General features: G+C 61.8%; 1 protein-coding gene and 1 pseudogene across 2 annotated transcripts; one reads left to right on the plus strand and one right to left on the minus strand.

The window, feature by feature from the left end:
• Window positions 1–175: 175 nt before the first annotated feature.
• Window positions 176–15,341, plus strand: LOC112443175 (tumor necrosis factor alpha-induced protein 2). Of its 2 annotated transcripts, XM_059879372.1 has the most exons (13): window positions 176–471; window positions 4,466–4,650; window positions 4,942–5,584; window positions 8,159–8,273; window positions 8,410–8,532; window positions 8,692–8,792; window positions 9,383–9,481; window positions 10,079–10,202; window positions 11,054–11,176; window positions 11,332–11,487; window positions 11,673–11,794; window positions 13,581–13,713; window positions 13,865–15,341. In XM_059879372.1, the coding sequence occupies exons 1-13, from the start codon at window positions 437–439 to the stop codon at window positions 14,189–14,191; spliced, it is 2,286 nt and encodes a 761-aa protein (XP_059735355.1). In that variant the 5' UTR covers window positions 176–436; the 3' UTR covers window positions 14,192–15,341. The 2 variants fall into 2 exon arrangements, with proteins under 2 accessions (XP_059735355.1, XP_024837945.1); XM_024982177.1 differs by lacking the exon at window positions 176–471 and having other exon boundaries at window positions 4,044–4,650.
• On the minus strand, window positions 2,273–2,391 carry LOC112443256 (uncharacterized; annotated as a pseudogene).
• Window positions 15,342–16,668: the final 1,327 nt, after the last annotated feature.

Here is a 16,668-nt window from a genome sequence, read left to right on the forward strand (position 1 = left end):
AGGCAGGGCGGCGGGCAGGTATCCAAGGGGTGCCTCTTTCCCTGGGAGCGGCAGGGGACTGACAGGCCAGCCTGACCCCACGAGTCAGCCCGGTGGCCGGCAGAGGTCGGGTAGGGGCCGTGCCACAGGAAGCCTTGCCCTGGTTTGGTCCTGGCCAGCTTCTCCACAGGGAGCCCCTGCCACCCCTGACACCTTTGCGTCCCCGGCCCCTCAAAGAGACCCCTCCTGCAGCCTCGGCCGCGGCCCTGACCGACGGGCCTGGCCCTGCCTGAGCCCCTGGGCTGCAGGCAGAGGGTCCAGGCTGGTTTCTGAGCCAGGCGTAGTCCTTGTTGTTCCGCTTGCTTTCCAGTCAGGAGACTGTAAGCAAGTTTCTTCACCTCTCTGCACCTGTTTTTTCCAGCTGCAAAATGGGGGTGCTGTCTGTGCCTCCCAGGCCATGAGGAGCGAAGCAAGGGCCTGCCATAAAGCCAGGTTTGGGGCCCCTGTAACCCCACGTTAGCAGCAAAGACCCTGGGTGTGGAGGTGGGGGGCTCCACCAGTGAATCCTGAGGTGGGTGGGGCCCGCGAGTGGGGAACACCCCCAGGGGGAGGCCAGGGGGAAGCAGGGGCTATGCAGCCTCTGAGTGGCAGCAGGAAGGATGTAGGCGGAGACCCAGGCCCAGAGCCAGAAAGGCAGGGTTTTCCTGGCAGGACCCTCCGTGACCAGGTGGCTCTGTGTGCCCTGGCTGTGTTCCTGTGAGCCCAGCAGAGCGTGAGGGGCTGGGGTCGGCTTCCCAAAGCCGAGTTGGGGTGAATAGGAGGCTAGACGGCAGCTCCTATGAGGGGTGCAGCAAGGGATCCAGGAACTGCAGGGAGGGCTGAGGCCAGGGCACCCCAGCTGTTTCAGGTCCAGGGCCCTGGCCATTGGCCATCCTGTCCCGGGCTGGGGGGCTGTGCTCAGGACCCTGCCGACCACCAGGTCCCAGGAGGCCTCGCGAAGAGCCAATGTGTTTCCCTGGCCATTCTATTGTCCGGGCCTAGCACAGGTTGGGGAGAGGTCTGGCTCTTTGAGCTGCTTCCGGACTTGAGGACCAGATTGTCTGGCTGATAATGAAGCATGTGTGCGTGTGTGTGTGTATGTGTGTGTGTGTTCACGTGTGTGTGTGTTCCTGGAACGTGCCAGCCCTTGTTAGCTCCCAGGGATGGTGGTGGTGGGGCCCTGCCCAGTGTCTGTTCCTCTGTGCAGCAGACACCCTGCATGCCCCCAGAGCTCGGGTCCCAGGCCCCACCTCTGCCTGGCCACCCCCTTCCCCCTGTGCCGCCCCCTGCTCTTCCCCCTTGGGCTCAGCTTGGCTTTGCCATTGCCCACATTTCCTGGGGCTCCTTTGTGGACGGAGTGTCATCTCTTGCACTGAGCCTGTGGCTCCTTGATGAGGCTGGGGGTGAGAGGGTGCGGGGGCCAGCCTGCCCAAGGCAGGATGCTCAGCTTCAAGGACAGGAAACCCAACCTGCTGGCCCAAGACAGCCTGGGTGACAGGAGGGACCTGGTGTCCCCCTCACTCCACCTGGGCATGTTCCCTCTGTGGCCCTTTGCCCAGCCTGGGGCCAACCCTGCTCAAGGGTGTTTGGGTCTCAGCTGCTCTCTCCCGCAGCAGGTGAGCCGGCCCGGTCCTTTCTGAGGCTGGGTCCCATCCTCTGTGACACAGGAGATGCTGGGAGGCTGTGCCCAGCAGGAGCGGAGCTCAGGGGTAGGTGGGATCGGCCGGAGACCCTGCAGCTAGTCGCCGGGAGGGGCAGCCGGCCTGCCACCTCCGTGCCCGCGCAGCCTCTCCCTCCTCCTCCCTGGCCTGCTGACCCTGGCCCCTTCCTTCCTGGACTTCATGGGGCCCCTGGATACGTGGGCGGACCCCTTGGCGGCCGGGCTGCAGTCCTCACAGAGCCCCCATTGCTGCCTCAGGGGGAAGAAGGGGCTGCAGGGTGCCCAAGGCCACGCTGTCCCCTCTCTCACCTCCTCCTTTTCTACCTCAGAGCCCTTTAGGGACCTCCAGCAGGTCAGAGGGTCCCCCTCCCACCAAGGTCAATGTCTGCCCACTGTCCATTGGCCCAGGGGGAGGAGCTGGGACTGGGTCTTCCTGGGCTAGATGGTGCTTCTCCAGCCGTCTCCCAGTGTGGAGTGCTGGGTGGCCGGCCTGTGCCCCTGTACTGGGCAGGGTGATCAAAATTACTATAGATTAGTTGATTGCAGATCAACTGTAAATCAACTGTGTTTAAATTTTTTATTTTTTATTTTTTAAGCCTCCAGCACCCGGTATTCCCAGGTGGTCTCCCATCCAAGTACTAACCAGGCTCGACCCTGCTTAGCTTCTGCGATCACAGGAGATCTGGCGCCTTCAGGCTGATATGGGCGGAGACTAAGTTTTTTTAAAAAAAAGGATTAGGCTGTGGATTCAGACCCCTCTGGGCTGGGAGCCCACCTCTGCACCTTGCTAGCTGTGTGACGTTGGGCAGGTTACTCCACCTCTCTGGGCCCCAGCTCCTGGTATAACGTTGGGAGCATTAGGGGAGAAAGTGCAAATGTGCAGGACCAGGGCCAGCCTGCCTGTTTGCACTCCCTCAGGATGGCGATTATTGCTATTTACATGCACCCTCTCCTTGAAGCCCTTCTGGCAGCCCCCTAAGCGAGTGTCTGCTCTGTTTCCAGAAAGGATTGAGGCCACAGGGATGAAGCAATGTGTCTAAAGCCCCAGATGGGGGACTTCCCGGCAGTCCAGTGGTTAGGACTCTGCTCTGTCACTGCCAAGGGCTCGGGTTCCATCCCTCCTCAGGGGAACTGAGCCCCCCACAAGCTGCTCAGTTCAGCCAAAAACAGGAACCATAGATGGAGGTGGTGGGATGCCCCAGGGCCCAAGTGGTCTCCATGCCCGAGCCCCCACCATCGTGCCTTCCGTCTCCAAAGTGCAGAGGGCAGAGCTCCCCGGATGAGGAGGGGTTCCAGCACCCACACTGGAGGAAGGGGAAGGCACGGTGGTGGTTTGGGGCAGGTTCTCTCTGCCCTCAGCCTTGGCCGGCCCTGTGGAGCACTGGGATTCCCACAACTCCTGCCACGTGACCCGCTCTGTCCCTGGTGGGACTGTATGTGGAGCAAGGCTATTTTCCCGGAAACTATGCCTTGGAGGAGAAGAGCCCGGTTGCTGGGTTGGGGCAGTCCCGGGTCTGAAGCAGGTCATCTTGCATCACCACCAAAAACTGCTGACAAAAACTGCTGTGGAAAGTCTGAAAAACTGCTGTGGAAAGTCTGACAGGCCTAATCCCAACACCCCCCACCTCCTGCCGCCTCAGTTTCCCTTTCTGCAGGGGTGGATCACCCTGTGTGCCTTGCAGGACTGCTGCAGGGGCAAGTTGAAGTCGTGCTGTGTGAGTCATGACTTGGTGTATTTACTCATGGGTGGTGGGGCAGGCCCTGTTATGGCTCACTCAAGTTACCAAGGAGGCCTGTTCCCCTCTGCTCCCCTTTCCAAGCCCTGCCCCGCTCCCTCCTTTCGATTCAGCCAGTTTCCCCCCAACCGGTCCTGGCCTAGCTTCCCCCACGGTCAATGCGCTGGGGAGGGTGCTGCTTCTCTGGATGGTGGGGGTACCCAGTGCCTTGTGAGCTGAGTTCCAAGCTATTGACCATGGGGGCATTTTAAACCTCTCTGAGCTAGTTATGGGAGAAGGCGATGACACCCCACTCCAGTACTCTTGCCTGGAAAATCCCATGGACGGAGGAGCCTGGTAGGCTGCAGTCCATGGGGTCGCAAAGAGTCAGACACAACTGAGCGACTTCACTTTCACTTCTCACTTTCATGCATTGGAGAAGGAAATGGCAACCCACTCCAGTGTTCTTGCCTGGAGAATCCCAGGGACGGGGGAGCCTGGTGGGCTGCAGTCCATGGGGTCGCACAGAGTCGGACACGACTGAAGCAACAGCAGCAGCAGCAGCAGAGCTAGTTACGTGAGATGAGGAAAATAACACCCTTCCTGGAAGGCAGTGTGGAAGTAATGGAATGGGCACTCAGGAAATCCCAGCTTCTGTGGTGGTGATGTCACCCAACTTGGGGAGGAGGCAGGGTGTGGTGCAGCGAGTTTCCTGTGTGAGCTGCTGTGTGACCTCAGACAGTCCTGTGCCTCCTTGGGCCGCTTGTCCCTCCGACCTGGGAAAGGGCTTGAGGGGGCACTGTGGTTTCTGTAGACCTGAGCCCCCCAAGGTCATAATAGGGGTCTGGCCCTGCCTGCCTCGTGGTCCCAGCGGGAGCAGTCCTGTTTCTGCTCATCGCATTCCTCTGGGACCCCAAGGCACGCGAGTCAAGAAAAGAACCCAGCAGAACGGAGGATGGAGCTGGGGCTGGATTCCTGCCTCAGCCCAGCCTCTAGCGCTCTGTGACTGTTCTGGACCTCGGTTCTCGCTCTGTGCAGTGGGCCAGCAGCCCAGCTCTGCCCCCTCCCCCAGGATCCCCAGGGAGGTGGCCCCGGACATGGAGGAAGAAGAGGCCGGCAAGAAGAAGAAGTCGAAAGGCCTGGCCACAGTGTTCAGCGTCTTCACCAAACGCAGGAAGAAGAAGGGTAAGCCCAGCTTAGCAGAGACTGAGGGCGAGTCTGAATCCAGTCTGCAGCCGCCTGCCCAGCTGCCCACAGGTAGGCGGCAGCCCCCTCCCCAGGCGGGCAGGGTCTGGGCAGGATGGGGGCTCACTGGAGTGGATGCCCCGCTCAGCTGGGACACAGTGGGCAGGGCATGTGGGTGTTTAAGGGCGTCGAAGGGCCTCCCGTCCCTGCTTTCACCTGCTGCCCCTGATCTCAGGATCTGAGCCTGGTGTGCCCTGCCCGGGCTGGGACACCCCGCATGATTTGGGGAGTCTTGGCCCCTGGGAGGTGAACTGGGCGGGTCTCAGAACCCCAGGCCACACTAATGCCGCGTCCTGGCCGCAGTGGAGGAGCTCAAGGCCGACCTGGAGCGCGGGCGGCTGGAGGCGGCGCGGCCTCTGCTGGCGCTGGAGCTGGAGCTGCAGGAGGCCGCGGCGGCGGGTCGCGCGAGCGAGGAGGAGCTGGTGCGGCGCCAGAGCAAGGTGGAGGCGCTGTACGCGTTGCTGCGCGACCAGGTGCTAGGGCAGCTGCGCCGGCCGCTGGAAGCGGAGCCCGAGCGGCTGCGCCAGGCGCTGGCCGTGCTGGCCGAGCAGGAGCGCCAGGACCACGCGGCGGCGGCGGCGGCGGCGGGGCCCCCGGGGTGCCCGGGGCTGGCGACCACGCGGCCCCGGGGCTGGCTGCAGCTGTGGCGGGACGGCGTGGCGCAGGCAGCCGCGGAGCGCCTGAGCCGGCGGCCGGCCGCGGACGCCGAGGGCCGCACGGAGGCCGAGCGCACCTTCCTGCACATGGGCCGCACCATGAAGGAGGACCTGGAGGCCGTGGTGGAGCGCCTCAAGCCGCTCTTCCCCGCAGACATCCGCGTGGTGGCCACCTACGCCGAGAGCTACCACGCGGAATTCGCGTCCCAGCTGGCAGCCCTGACGCAGTTTGAGCTGTGCCCGCGAGACACCTACATGCTGCTGTTATGGGTGCAGAACCTCTATCCCAAGTGAGTTTGGGCGCGGGGTGACAGGCGGGGGTCCCCAGGCGGGCAGGGCCTGGGTGTCACCAAGTTCAGGGAGTCCCCTGGGAGAACGGCCCAGGCGGGCCTGGAATCAAAGGGGCAGGGCCTCTGCTGGGCCTGCTTTGCCCCGGGAATCCTTAGTCTCTCCGGCCTCAGCGGCATCCCATAGCTGGGGAACCTGAGGCACAGAGAATGGGGGCAAGGACCTCATCTTTCATTCCTGAGTTTCCAGTCTGGGTTAGGGGGTGAAGCCGCCTGTGATCCAGAGTCAGGAAGGGCTGTGGCCAGGAGCAGGGGCCCTGGCCTGGCCTGGCCTGGGTCAGCCCAGGAAGCCAGCTCAGAGGAGGAGGTGCAGGATTCTACCTGCCTCAGGAGGCAGTGGCCCTGCTCTGGGGCCGCTGACAGTCTAACAGAAGTAAGGGAGTCAGGGGAGGGGGAAGCGAGGACAAGCTGGGAGAGGCAGCTGGGGATGGTGTTCCTGGCAAAGGGAGCTGCCCTACAGGGCCCAAGGCTGGGCTGGGAGGCCTTCTGGGAGCACTGTGGTTCAACACCCAGCAGGCCCAGGGAGCACTCCCAGGCAGGATGGGGGGCACTGGGCCTGTTGGGGAAATCCCCATTGTGCAGAGTCTCCCCCAGTGGCAGAGCTGAGTTCTGACCACCAAGGCCTGCAGCTCTCAGTTTGGGAGGCACCTGGTACTGTCGTGGAGAATCCCTAGTACCAACTGTATTCAGATGCGGGCATCCCCTGATACACTCAGACCCCATGCATCCCTGAGCATGTTGCTGCCAGTATCTTGGCTTTCTCTGCCCACCGAAGCTGGATAAGAAAATCCGGAGACAGAGGCAAGAACACAGCAGGCCCTGCCTCAGAACTGTGTCCCTGCCTCCGTGGGGAACCTAGGGGATCATATCGCTGGGGGCTCGCAGTCTGGGGTTGGAAATGAACAGAGGGGTGAGGATCCTGTGTGCTTCTCCTCACGCTGTTTCAAAAACGTTCATCAGGCTGGCGTTGAGTAGCCTGGTAATTTGGGTCCTGCAGTCTGCTGGCTGCCATTTTGGTCCAGTTTGGGTCCGTTGTCTTTTGTGGACTTCAGAAGGAGAGAAAAACTCGAAGGGGTGGTTTGCAGAGAGGGCGCTATGAAGTTGAGCCCCAGATACAAAATGTTTTGAGGGGACGATAGGTGCAGCATGTAATTCTCAAATCAGGTTTAATCTTTTGATAAAGAAACTTAGTTACAGACTGCAGATCAGGAACAGGTAAAGAACTGGAAAGAAAAAACAGCACAACACCTCTTTTTTCTTCTTTTTTCCCTTATTGTACTGCAACAAGCATGTCTGCCATTCGTACAAGCTGGGTGGGGAGAGACTTAAACCGCAGTGTGGATCGGCTCGGGGTTTCTGGTAGGGGCTGGCCCCGCCTGTAGCGTAAAGCCTGCAGGAAGCCTGGGGTGTAGGCCCTGTGAGCGATGTCTGAGGCTCTCAGGGATGTCAGTGGTCTCGGTTGGTGCTGGTGGCTCAGCCTCCAGCAGGGGCCCAAGGAAGGACCAGGCGGGGGTGGTGGGTGAGAAGCCAAGGAGAGCAGGGGAGCTGGCCAGGGCAGGGGATGCCGGAGAGGCCCGCCAGCCGAACCGGTTCCTTCTTGTTGGTCCTGACTCACCAGGAAGGGGGGCCTGTCCCTTCTGCCCCTCCACTTTCCTGTCCCTGTGACCTCAGGGGCTTTCACCTGGGGCCCCCTGGGGTCAGTGCAGCGGGACGCTGAGCCCTGAGAGGGGGCGACCAGGGTGGCTCCATGGAGGCCCGTGTGGCCAGAAGTCTGGGGAGCAAAGGGACACAGCGCATCCAGGCCGGGGTGGGGGGGCGCGGGAGGCAGAAAGGGCTATTCTTGAGCCTCCGGGCAGACAAAGGCCCTGAGGAAGTGCCAGGGCTGGGCAGTCCCCAGGAGGTTCTGGGACCCAAGGGAAGCGCCACAAGGATGGGTGGATATGCCTCCGTCCAGGGTGAGGTCGGGGAGGGGCAGACAGTCCTTCCTGCTGGGACTGGCCCTCCTCTGAGGGCAGCACAGCTGGTCTGGGGGTGGGGGGAGGCGGGGCAAGGCTGGTGGGATGCAATGGGAGCACTGTGGGGGATGGAGGGAAGGAGACAGAGGGTGAGAAGGGGAGTGGGAGCCCTTGGAGCAGGACGATCAGACCGGAAATGTGGTTCTTCCCGCCCTAGCGGAGAGGAGGGACTGTTGGAGGCAAGGCAGGGAGCCCGGGAGGAGGGTCCTTCGGTGTGCCAGGCGGGAGATGGGGGCTGGGCTGTGGGGTGCCTCTGGCAGGGTAGCTCGAGGCTGATGGGTTTCGGGAGCATAACCTGGAGTAAGAGTGGATGCGGCTGAGAGAGTGAACGGAGGCAGGGTGATTCTGGGATTTGGGGCCTGGATTGAACTGAGATGGAGAGGCAGGGGTGGGAGGCACAGGAGGGAAGGCGACTGAGCTGTGTGCAGGGCTCTGGCTGGGGCGGGGGCTGGGGTTGGGGGGACAGTGCTGGTTTTCCTCAAGCCAGCCCATCTGCCCACAGCGACATCCTCAACAGCCCCAAGCTGGCGCCCGAGCTGCAGGGAGTCAGACTGGGGACCCTCCTGCCCCCAACCCAGATCCGGCTGCTAGAGGCCACGTTCCTCTCCAACGAGGTGGTGAGTCCAGGGCCAGTGCCAGGCGGGGCTGAGGCGGGGTGGGAAGGAAGAGGAGCGGGGGGCGCGGGCAGGGAGCCTGGCAGGGATGCCCCCGTGGGCTTCGCCCTACCCTGATCGGGCCCCTCCTCCCCTCCAGGCCAGCGTGAGGGAGCTGACGGCCCGAGCTCTGGAGCTGGAGTCAAACCGCTGGACCAACGATGAGGCCCCGCAGAGGCTGGACGGTCACTGCCACAGTGAGCTGGCCATCGACATCATCCAGGTAGCACCCACTGCGCCGCCTGCACCGGCCTCGTCCCTGTGGGCAGACGGGCCCGCCACTGAGCACACACCCCCTTGCTCCATGTCTTACCCACGCCCACCCCTGCCCCAGCCCTAGAGCAGGCAGGCTTCTGCTCAGTTTCACCCCTGACCCCTGCAGATCATCTCCCAGGGCCGGGCCAAGGCCGAGAGCATCACCTTGGACCTGGGCGCGCAGATAAAGCCCTTGCTGTTGGAAGAGCTGGCCAGGTTCCTCAGGAGGTGGGTGATGGGCATACATGCCTGGAGCGGGGCTGGGGGCTGAGGAGTCCTTGCCACCACCTCTCTCAGAGCCCCAATCCCTCCCTTGGGCCCCAGGTGGGGATCTTAGCTAGACCAGCGCCCCCTCCCTGCCCCTAGGGTGTCTGTTATTATGAGCAGGAGTCCTTGTCCCCCTGCACCACCAAACTGGGCGCTGAGAGCCTCAGGTCATCTGACCACCCCGCCCCCACCTTGCTCAGCAAATCCCCTGGAAGAGCAGCCTCCGACTGCAAAGATGCCCCCCGAGGGACTGAGGCCCTGGCCTCCCCTTCAGGTGATGACCCGGGTCTGTGACCCCAGAGTTATGGCTGCCAGCCTCCCTGCCTCTGCCTGCAGCTCTAGAGGGGCCTGGGGGCTCTGCCGCATCCTCTCCAGCAGCTCTGCAGGGGCCCTGGCCCCGCCTGGCTGAGCGCTGAGCGTGTGAAGCCAGTTCCGGAATGCCTGCTGCGTCCAGCCCACATGTGGAGCAGGAGGGTGATCAGGCAGCCACCGAGGCTGCCATTGCCCCAGTGTTTGTGCTGCTCCTATGTGTGCCCTTTCCCTTTCACCAGCTACCAGCGCGCCTTTGATGGATTTCTGGAGCGATGCAGACAGCTGCGCAATTACAGGGCCAATGTCATCGCTAACATCAACAACTGCCTGCCTTTCCGGTAAGGGCGCTGGGCAGTGCGGGGAGTCACTGCGGCTGCCTGCCTGTGTTGGTGGGGGGGGCCGGGAAGCCGGCAGGGGGTGGGGGTGCAGAGAGGCGGGGGTGGGGGGGTGGGGGGGGAGGTGCCTGGGATGGGGGAGGGAGGAGGAGCAGCCTAAGCAGAGATGTTGAATTAAAATGAACAGGGTGGAAAGGAAATACCCAGGCTTACAGCGGCAACAGCGAACATTTGTCTAGTGCCGGTGGGTCAGGCGCTCACGCGCAGGGCTTCATTTATCCTGTTAGCAACTTCCTTAAGTAGACAGTGACTGTGTCCACTGATCCATGAGCACCCTGAGCTATGGAGAGGCTGAGCCACTTGTCCTCAGTTAGAACAGGATGTGGTGTTAGGTGGGTGTTAGGTGGGAAGGCTGGGTCCCGCCTAGGGAGCCTGGATGGAGTGTCTTGGTCTTGCTGCCACCGGGCCTGGGGAGCCAGGGAGGGTTCTAGAGCGATGGTTTAGGGAGATTCGCCTGGGGCTCCCGGGCTCTCTGGGTTTAGGGCTGCAGGCTGGGCGGGGCTGGGGCTGGCGTGACCTCCCTGCCTCCTGTGTTTCCAGGACGTCCCTGGAGCAGCAGTGGCAGACACCGCCAGACCTCCGGAGCTCCCTGCTGAGGCCCCTGAATGAGCTCAAGAGCCATGGCTTTGATACCCTGCTCCAGAGCCTGTTTGGGGACCTGAAGGTAGTCCAGCCTCCTGCCCCCCGGCAGTGCTGAGTCTAGTGCTGGGGGGGCTGCGGGAGGGCCTTAGAAGGTGGGGTGGGGGGGTCGGTGACAGAAATGAAGACTTGGCTCGTGGAAGGCGCGGCACGGGGCAGCTGCAGGGAGGCCCGTGATGGGGCCATGATCCGCCCTTGACATCACCCCCGCTCAGCCTCGGGCTTGGCCTCAGAGGGCCACTTAGGGCCCTGGGGTGCGGAAGAGAAGCCTCAGCGCCCCTCCCTGTTGGGACTCCACCTAGTCCTCAAGTTTGCCTGTAGTTTCCCCTGAGGCCCCCAGGCCCTCCTGCCTGACCCTGCCTCCCAGCCAGGAGGCTCAGAGCCTCTGGTGGCTCCCGCCACATCTGCGGGGCCCAGGGCATCCCCAGAAACCCTTAGTGCCTGTACCGCAGGAGGAGGCGGGGGTCCTAGGGGAGGAAGAGGGGGCACTCCCTGCCTGCCCCCCGGGGGAGCCCCCCTTGACCCTAGTTCCCCGCGGCTGCAGGTGGCCAGGCGGTGACCCTGGATGACTCCGCAGGGTCATCGTCATAGGCCCAGCCAAGCACAGGGCTTTGTTTAGTCAGGAATTTATTTATCTAAGGAGGGAGATGCTGGAGAAGGCCTCAGGGCAGGCAGATGGCAGTCCTGGCTGGTCGGCCTTGGAGAAGGGGACCCAGACCCGGCCTCCACTTCCTGCTGGAGCGCCCGGGGAGTCTTTCATATAACCCAACCCCCGGCCCGGCCCCGTGTGTGTCTGTGCGTGTCTGTGCGTGCGTGTCTACTGGGCTGGCCCGTCCTCTGCCGGGTGTGGCCACACAGCCTGACCCTCTCTCGCAGCCGCTGTTCAAGAGGTTCACTCAGACCCGCTGGGCTGCCCCCCAGCAGACCCTGGAGGAAATTGTCTCCGCCGTGGCCGAGAGGATGCCTGAGTTCTCAGAGCTGCAGGACTGCTTCCGGGAGGTGAGGGGGTGCTGGGCTGCCGGCTGGGGACACGCAGGCAGACGTGTGTGTGCGCACACCCGGATGTGCTTTTTGCTCTGGCCACCGCCCCTCCCTGGACCCTGGCCTTCAGGGAGGTGGTGGGTTCCCATGGCCCTGCCCGCTCACCCACCCAGGAGCTCCTGGAGGCGGTCCACCTGCACCTGGTGAAGGAGTACATCGCCCGCCTCTGCAAGCGGCGCCTGGTCCTCCAGACGGCGGAGCAGCAGCAGCAGCTGGCGGGGCACGTCCAGGCCAACGCCCAGCTCATCCAGCAGTTCTGCACACAGAATGTGAGCCCCTCCCCCCCCCCAACCTCCCATGGTGGTGGGCTGCCCTCCTGCTCCAAGCTCTTCACGGGCTAGGACATCCTCTCTGGGCCTCTTCAAACCTGATCAGGTCCGACCTGAGCCTCTCTGGGCCCCTGGGCACGATTCTGGGCAGGGCCAGCCTCTCTCAACGAAGCCTGTGCCTGCAGGGCTCCCCAGCCACCTGGCTGCACGACGCCCTCCCCAGGCTCGCAGAGATCATTCGCCTGCAAGACCCCAGTGCCATCAAGATTGAGGTGGCCAGCTACGCCACCTCGTACCCTGACTTCAGGTGAGAACCGGGGCCTCCGAGCACCCGGGGAAGGCAGTGTGGCCCTGTGGTTACCTGCTGCGGTCAGAGCCTGTGGGGGATGCAGAGTGAGTCCCTGCAGGGTGGGCAGAGCGCAGATAGATACTGGCTACTGTGCCCAGATCTTTACAGCAGCTGTTCACTCTGTCCTCGCTGCTGCCTGCTGGGGCTGAAACTCTTCATCCCCGTCGTGCAGGTGAGACCTGGGGGGTGTGAGGAATGTGTCCAGGGTAAAGCAGCTGATCAGTCGTAGAGCCGAGACAGCAAAGCCAGGCATTCGGCTCCACACTGCATCCTCTGAGAATTTCCTTAAGAGGGGGATCCGAGACCAGAGGGACCACGGACCTGCTGGAGGCCGTGGCACGTCCGTAGTGAAGCTGGGGTCCGCCGGTCAGCCTAGGGGTCCTCAGAGGCTTGACCTGTGTCCTGGGGCCTCTGTTCTACAGTGGAGGCTCAATCCCTGACTGCTTGAGGATCTGGTGAGCCAGGGCAGCAGTCTCTGTGGGTTGAGTCCTCTGGTGTGGCCGACCTGTCCCAGCATAGCCTGGTCCAGCCGCTGGCTGGTCTAGTCCACCTGTTCAGCCACCCATCCACTCCGTCCATCTACCCATCATACAGGCACCCGCTTACCCATCTGGACGCCCATCTAGCTATCCAGCCATCTGGTCACGCACTCATCTACCCATCTGTCTGTCCTTCGATCTATCCATCCATCCACCCATCTAGTCATCCACCTGCCCACCTATCCGTCTATCCATTCATGGATCCTTGTATCCACCCAGGCGGCCAACAGTTATCAAGTGGTCTCCTACTAGCTACCCGGCTTTGTTTAGGCACCAGGATGGGAGGAGGTACAAACAGACCAGGCCTTCTGACAGACAGATAGTCAGATGAGGGTTAGCAATGATGAGGTCATCCGGCGAAGGAGTACTATTTGCAAGTTTTAAAGATTGTTTAACCAAGGTTGTGAATGGCGGGAGGTGCTGACTTTAGAGCTGGAAAATCCTCTCTGGGAGGTGACTTTTTAAAACAGTTTTTATTGTTTACTTTTGGCTGTGCTGGTCTTTGTTGCTGCGCGAGCTTTTCTCTAGCTGAGCAAGTGGGGACTGCTCTCGAGTTGCAGCGCACGGGCTTCTCATGGCAGTGACTCCTCTTACTGCAGAGCGCGGGCTTCTCATGGCCGTGACTCCTCTTACTGCAGCGCGCGGGCTTCTCATGGCAGTGACTCCTCTTACTGCAGAGCGCGGGCTTCTCATGGCAGTGACTCCTCTTACTGCAGAGCGCGGGCTTCTCATGGCAGTGACTCCTCTTACTGCAGAGCGCGGGCTTGAGGGCTTGAGGGCTCTTGAGCACAGGCTCAATAGCTGTGGTCCAAGGGCTTGGTTGCTTGGTGGTATTTGGGATCTTCCCAGATCAGGGGTCGAACCCGTGTCTCCTGTACTGGCAGGTGGCTTCTTGACGGGGAGGTGACATGTTAGCTAAGTGCTAAGGGGTGAGAAGGAGCTGGTTACCTCAAGGGCCTGGGGACGAGCATTCTGGGAGGAACAGCCAGTGCAAAGGCTGGACCGGGCAGGAGCTTGGCACCCTCTGGAGGCACTGCGGCTGGTGCCACCCGAGCGCAATGGGTTAAGCAGAACGGGGCACCCTCGTGGGCAGGGGCGTTGGCTGCCGGCCCCTGTGGCTCCAGCCAGGAGTCTGGGAGCTGGGGAGGGGTGTGAGCAGGGGTGTTGGTGAGCGGGCTGCACTGACGGGACCCTGTCTTTGCCAGCAAGGGCCACCTGAGTGCCATCCTGACCATCAAGGGGAACCTGTCCAGCAGTGACGCCAAGAGCATCCGGAGCATTCTGGACATCAACACAGGGGCACACGAGCCCTCCAAGGCCCTATTTTCACTTATAAAGGTTGGTTATCTTTCCCTGTATACTGATCTCCTTAGGAGGGCCTGGCGATCATGTGGCACCACTCCATGTTGGGCCCGTCAGACCAGCACCAGCGTCACAGCCCCACGCGGCCCCTCCGGGTGTCCTGCCTTCTTCTGCCGCTTCTGCCCAGGCCTGGCTGAGGAGTTGGCCCCTGAGCCGCTGGAACTGGAACAGCTGCGTCCTGATGACCCCTCCTGTGGAGCAGGAGCCCTCGGGGGAAGCTCTGTGGATGAGAGTGGAGCTTGCACGCCCTGAAGGAGGGGTGAGGAGGGTGTGTGGCTCGGGGACCCAGCTCCGGGATCACTGCCTGTCCGCGAGGTCCTGCCACACCTGCCTGAGGACTGCCCTGCTCAGGCTGGGTCTCCAGTCTCCCCATCTCCTGACCGGGGCCCGAGCCTCACCCCTTCTGCCTGCTGTGGTGCAGGATCACGTCGAGCCGGCCTCAGCCTCTGAGTAGAACAGAAGGAAGAAGTGGAGGAGGAAAAAGGGAAAGATGAGCTCTTATCTTGAAGGCGTGGGGGGACTGGAAAAGGGCCTGTGGGATGACAGGGCAAGTGGGGGCAAAGCCAGTGTCCGAGCCCCTAACCCCCTCTCTGATTCCCCTCAGGTGTCCCCTGAGGACGGGCCTGGGAGGGCCAGGACCTGCTGGGTTTTCTTGGGGTCTGCCTCCCCCGACAAGGTGCAGACCCAGGGATGCCTCTGTGGGTCCTCCCCTGGAAGTCAGGCTGAGGTCGGGGCAGGGCCATCTTGACCCCTGACCCTTTGGCTCTGGGTCAGTTCCCTGTTGCCAGGCTAACAAACTTCCACAGCTTGGGAGCCTAAAACGAGACCTTGCTTTCAGTTCTGGAGGTCAGCAGTCTGATGTGGGTCTGGTGGGCTGAGCCAGGCGGTTCCTCTGGAAGCTCTGGTGGGGAAGTTCCTTGCTTTTTCCAGTTTTTAGAGGCCAACCTCCCATATTTCTTGGCTCGTGGCCCCCTTCCATTTCCAAAACCAGCAACGGCCAGTCAAATCCTTTTAGGTCTCAGGACTCCCCTCCTACCTCCCTCTTCTGATTTAAGGCCCCTGGTGGTGACCTTTAACCCACCAGACAATGACCTTTGACCTACCCAGGCACTCCAGGATCCTCTTCTGATGTTAAAGTCAGCTTATTATTAATTCCACCTGACAACCTTAATTCCTCTGCCGTGGAAACTAACATAGTCACAGTCCCAGGGATTAGGATGTGAGCATCTTTATGGGGTGGACATTATTTTGCCGCCCGCAGCCATCACCCATCCCCTGCCCTGTGGAGTGCCTTATCCTACCCAGGAAAGCAAAGGTTCACTCATCCTCCTCAGCCTGGGGCAGTGGAGACCAGGCGTGACCCACTCCGCCTGTGCCTGCGGGAACGCCCCTCTGTGACTGGGTTTGTAGCCGGCCCTCATGGACTTGTTCCCCTCTTTCCAGGTACTGTGGCCAGAAATTGGCCCGAGTAGATGGTTCATGAAGGCCTTTGTACGTTTGCATGTTTGATGTTATTATTATTTTTTGATAGCGTGCTTTTGTATGTTTTTTTAAGAACAAACTCTTGGTTTTTATAGCTTAAAATAAAGCTGATTTCAAAAGTGGCTGTCGAGTGATTTCTCTTGGGAGAGGCTTTCTCAGCCTCTTGGGGTCTGGCAGACTCTGTCCCCCAGCGCCTCCTGCCCAGCTCTCACCTGTGAGCGTGACCTTTGGGAGGGTCTGCTGTGGGCCAAGGCCCCTCACTCCACCCTTCAGTTTCCTCACCTGGAGGTGGTGATCACGAACCTGTCTGACGTCCCCCACAGTCCTTTACAGAAGAAGGGGATGGTGACATTTCAGCTCCATGCATCGGGCCCAGTGGGAACTGGCTCTTGTATTCCTGGAACTGACCTCGAAGGGCCCAGCTGTGAATACAGCTGGCCCCAGCTCTCCTCCACACCCCCATCCTGGCCCAGGATTTGGAGAAGGGCAGAGTCCCTGGGAGGCAAAGGGGAACCTTGGTGAACTCATTCCACAGAGCTGGAGGCATGTGGAGTGGGGGGGTGGGGGAGGGATGACTAAGCGGAGGGTGGGCGGAGTCTGGGGTCCAGCTGGAAAGGCGTGGACATCAGGGGCTGGAGTGGCTGGAGCTGGAGGGAAGGCCCTTTGGGATGAGATGCGGGTGGGATGGACCCACTGAACCTGGGGAGCATCCAGGAGAGGGGGAGGGAAGGGCCGCCCCAGGCTGAGCTCCGAGTGTGGGCCCTGGGCAGGTTGGAGCCTCGGGGTAGGGGGATGGCCAGTGGGGGATGCCGAGTTCCCCCTGCGGAGCTCCGGAAGAGGGGGCCGGGGGAAGGGGGAGCTCATGGAAGCTGAGGACCAGATGGAAAGTTTCTGATCCAGGCAGATATTCATGGACCAAAGAGAATGGACTTGGGCCCCAAAATGCAGAGGGTGCTGAGATGCACCCCCCAGCCTCCCTGCAGCAGGGTGGGCCAGGGTCCAAGGAGAACAGAGGCGGTCAGAGGCGGGGCCCTGGGGTCGGGGAGCCGGCCGGGTGGACTCCATGCTGTCCCTGTAGGAGGGGGAGAGCCGCTAAGGTCCCGCGGGGTCACCAGCTCGGGCCCCTCCACCAAGGGCTCTGCATCAGTAACTGTGGTCATGGAAGGAAAATTCCTTTAAGGGAAGGATTCACCTTAGAGGCGAGGAGTGGGTCGCTGGGCAGAGGGGACAGAGGGCAGGTTGTGGGTGAGGGACCCCATCCCCGGCCCCCATCCAGGCTCCTGTGAACTGGGAGGGAGGCCATGGTCAGCGGTGGGACAAGCGTGGTTGGGACCCTCCAACCCCGCCCCGTCCCTGCAGGGGAGCAGTGGGGAGGGCGGGCCGGGCTCTCCCTGAAGGGCTCACATCCCTGGTAGGCCCAGAAGGAACAGGGAGCAAGTAAATAAACAG

Source organism: Bos taurus, chromosome 21 (assembly GCF_002263795.3).
Source record: "Bos taurus isolate L1 Dominette 01449 registration number 42190680 breed Hereford chromosome 21, ARS-UCD2.0, whole genome shotgun sequence".
NCBI lineage: Eukaryota > Metazoa > Chordata > Mammalia > Artiodactyla > Bovidae > Bos > Bos taurus.

Excerpts from the sequence above, each read along its gene's own strand:
- LOC112443175 (XM_024982177.1), top strand. The coding sequence starts at position 4,059 with ATGTCACCCAACTTGGGGAGGAGGCAGGGTGTGGTGCAGCGAGTTTCC. Across the intron at positions 8,793-9,382 it reads CTGGCCAGGTTCCTCAGGAG|CTACCAGCGCGCCTTTGATG; the intron begins GTGGGTGATGGG and ends CCCTTTCACCAG. Across the intron at positions 10,203-11,053 it reads GCCTGTTTGGGGACCTGAAG|CCGCTGTTCAAGAGGTTCAC; the intron begins GTAGTCCAGCCT and ends CCTCTCTCGCAG.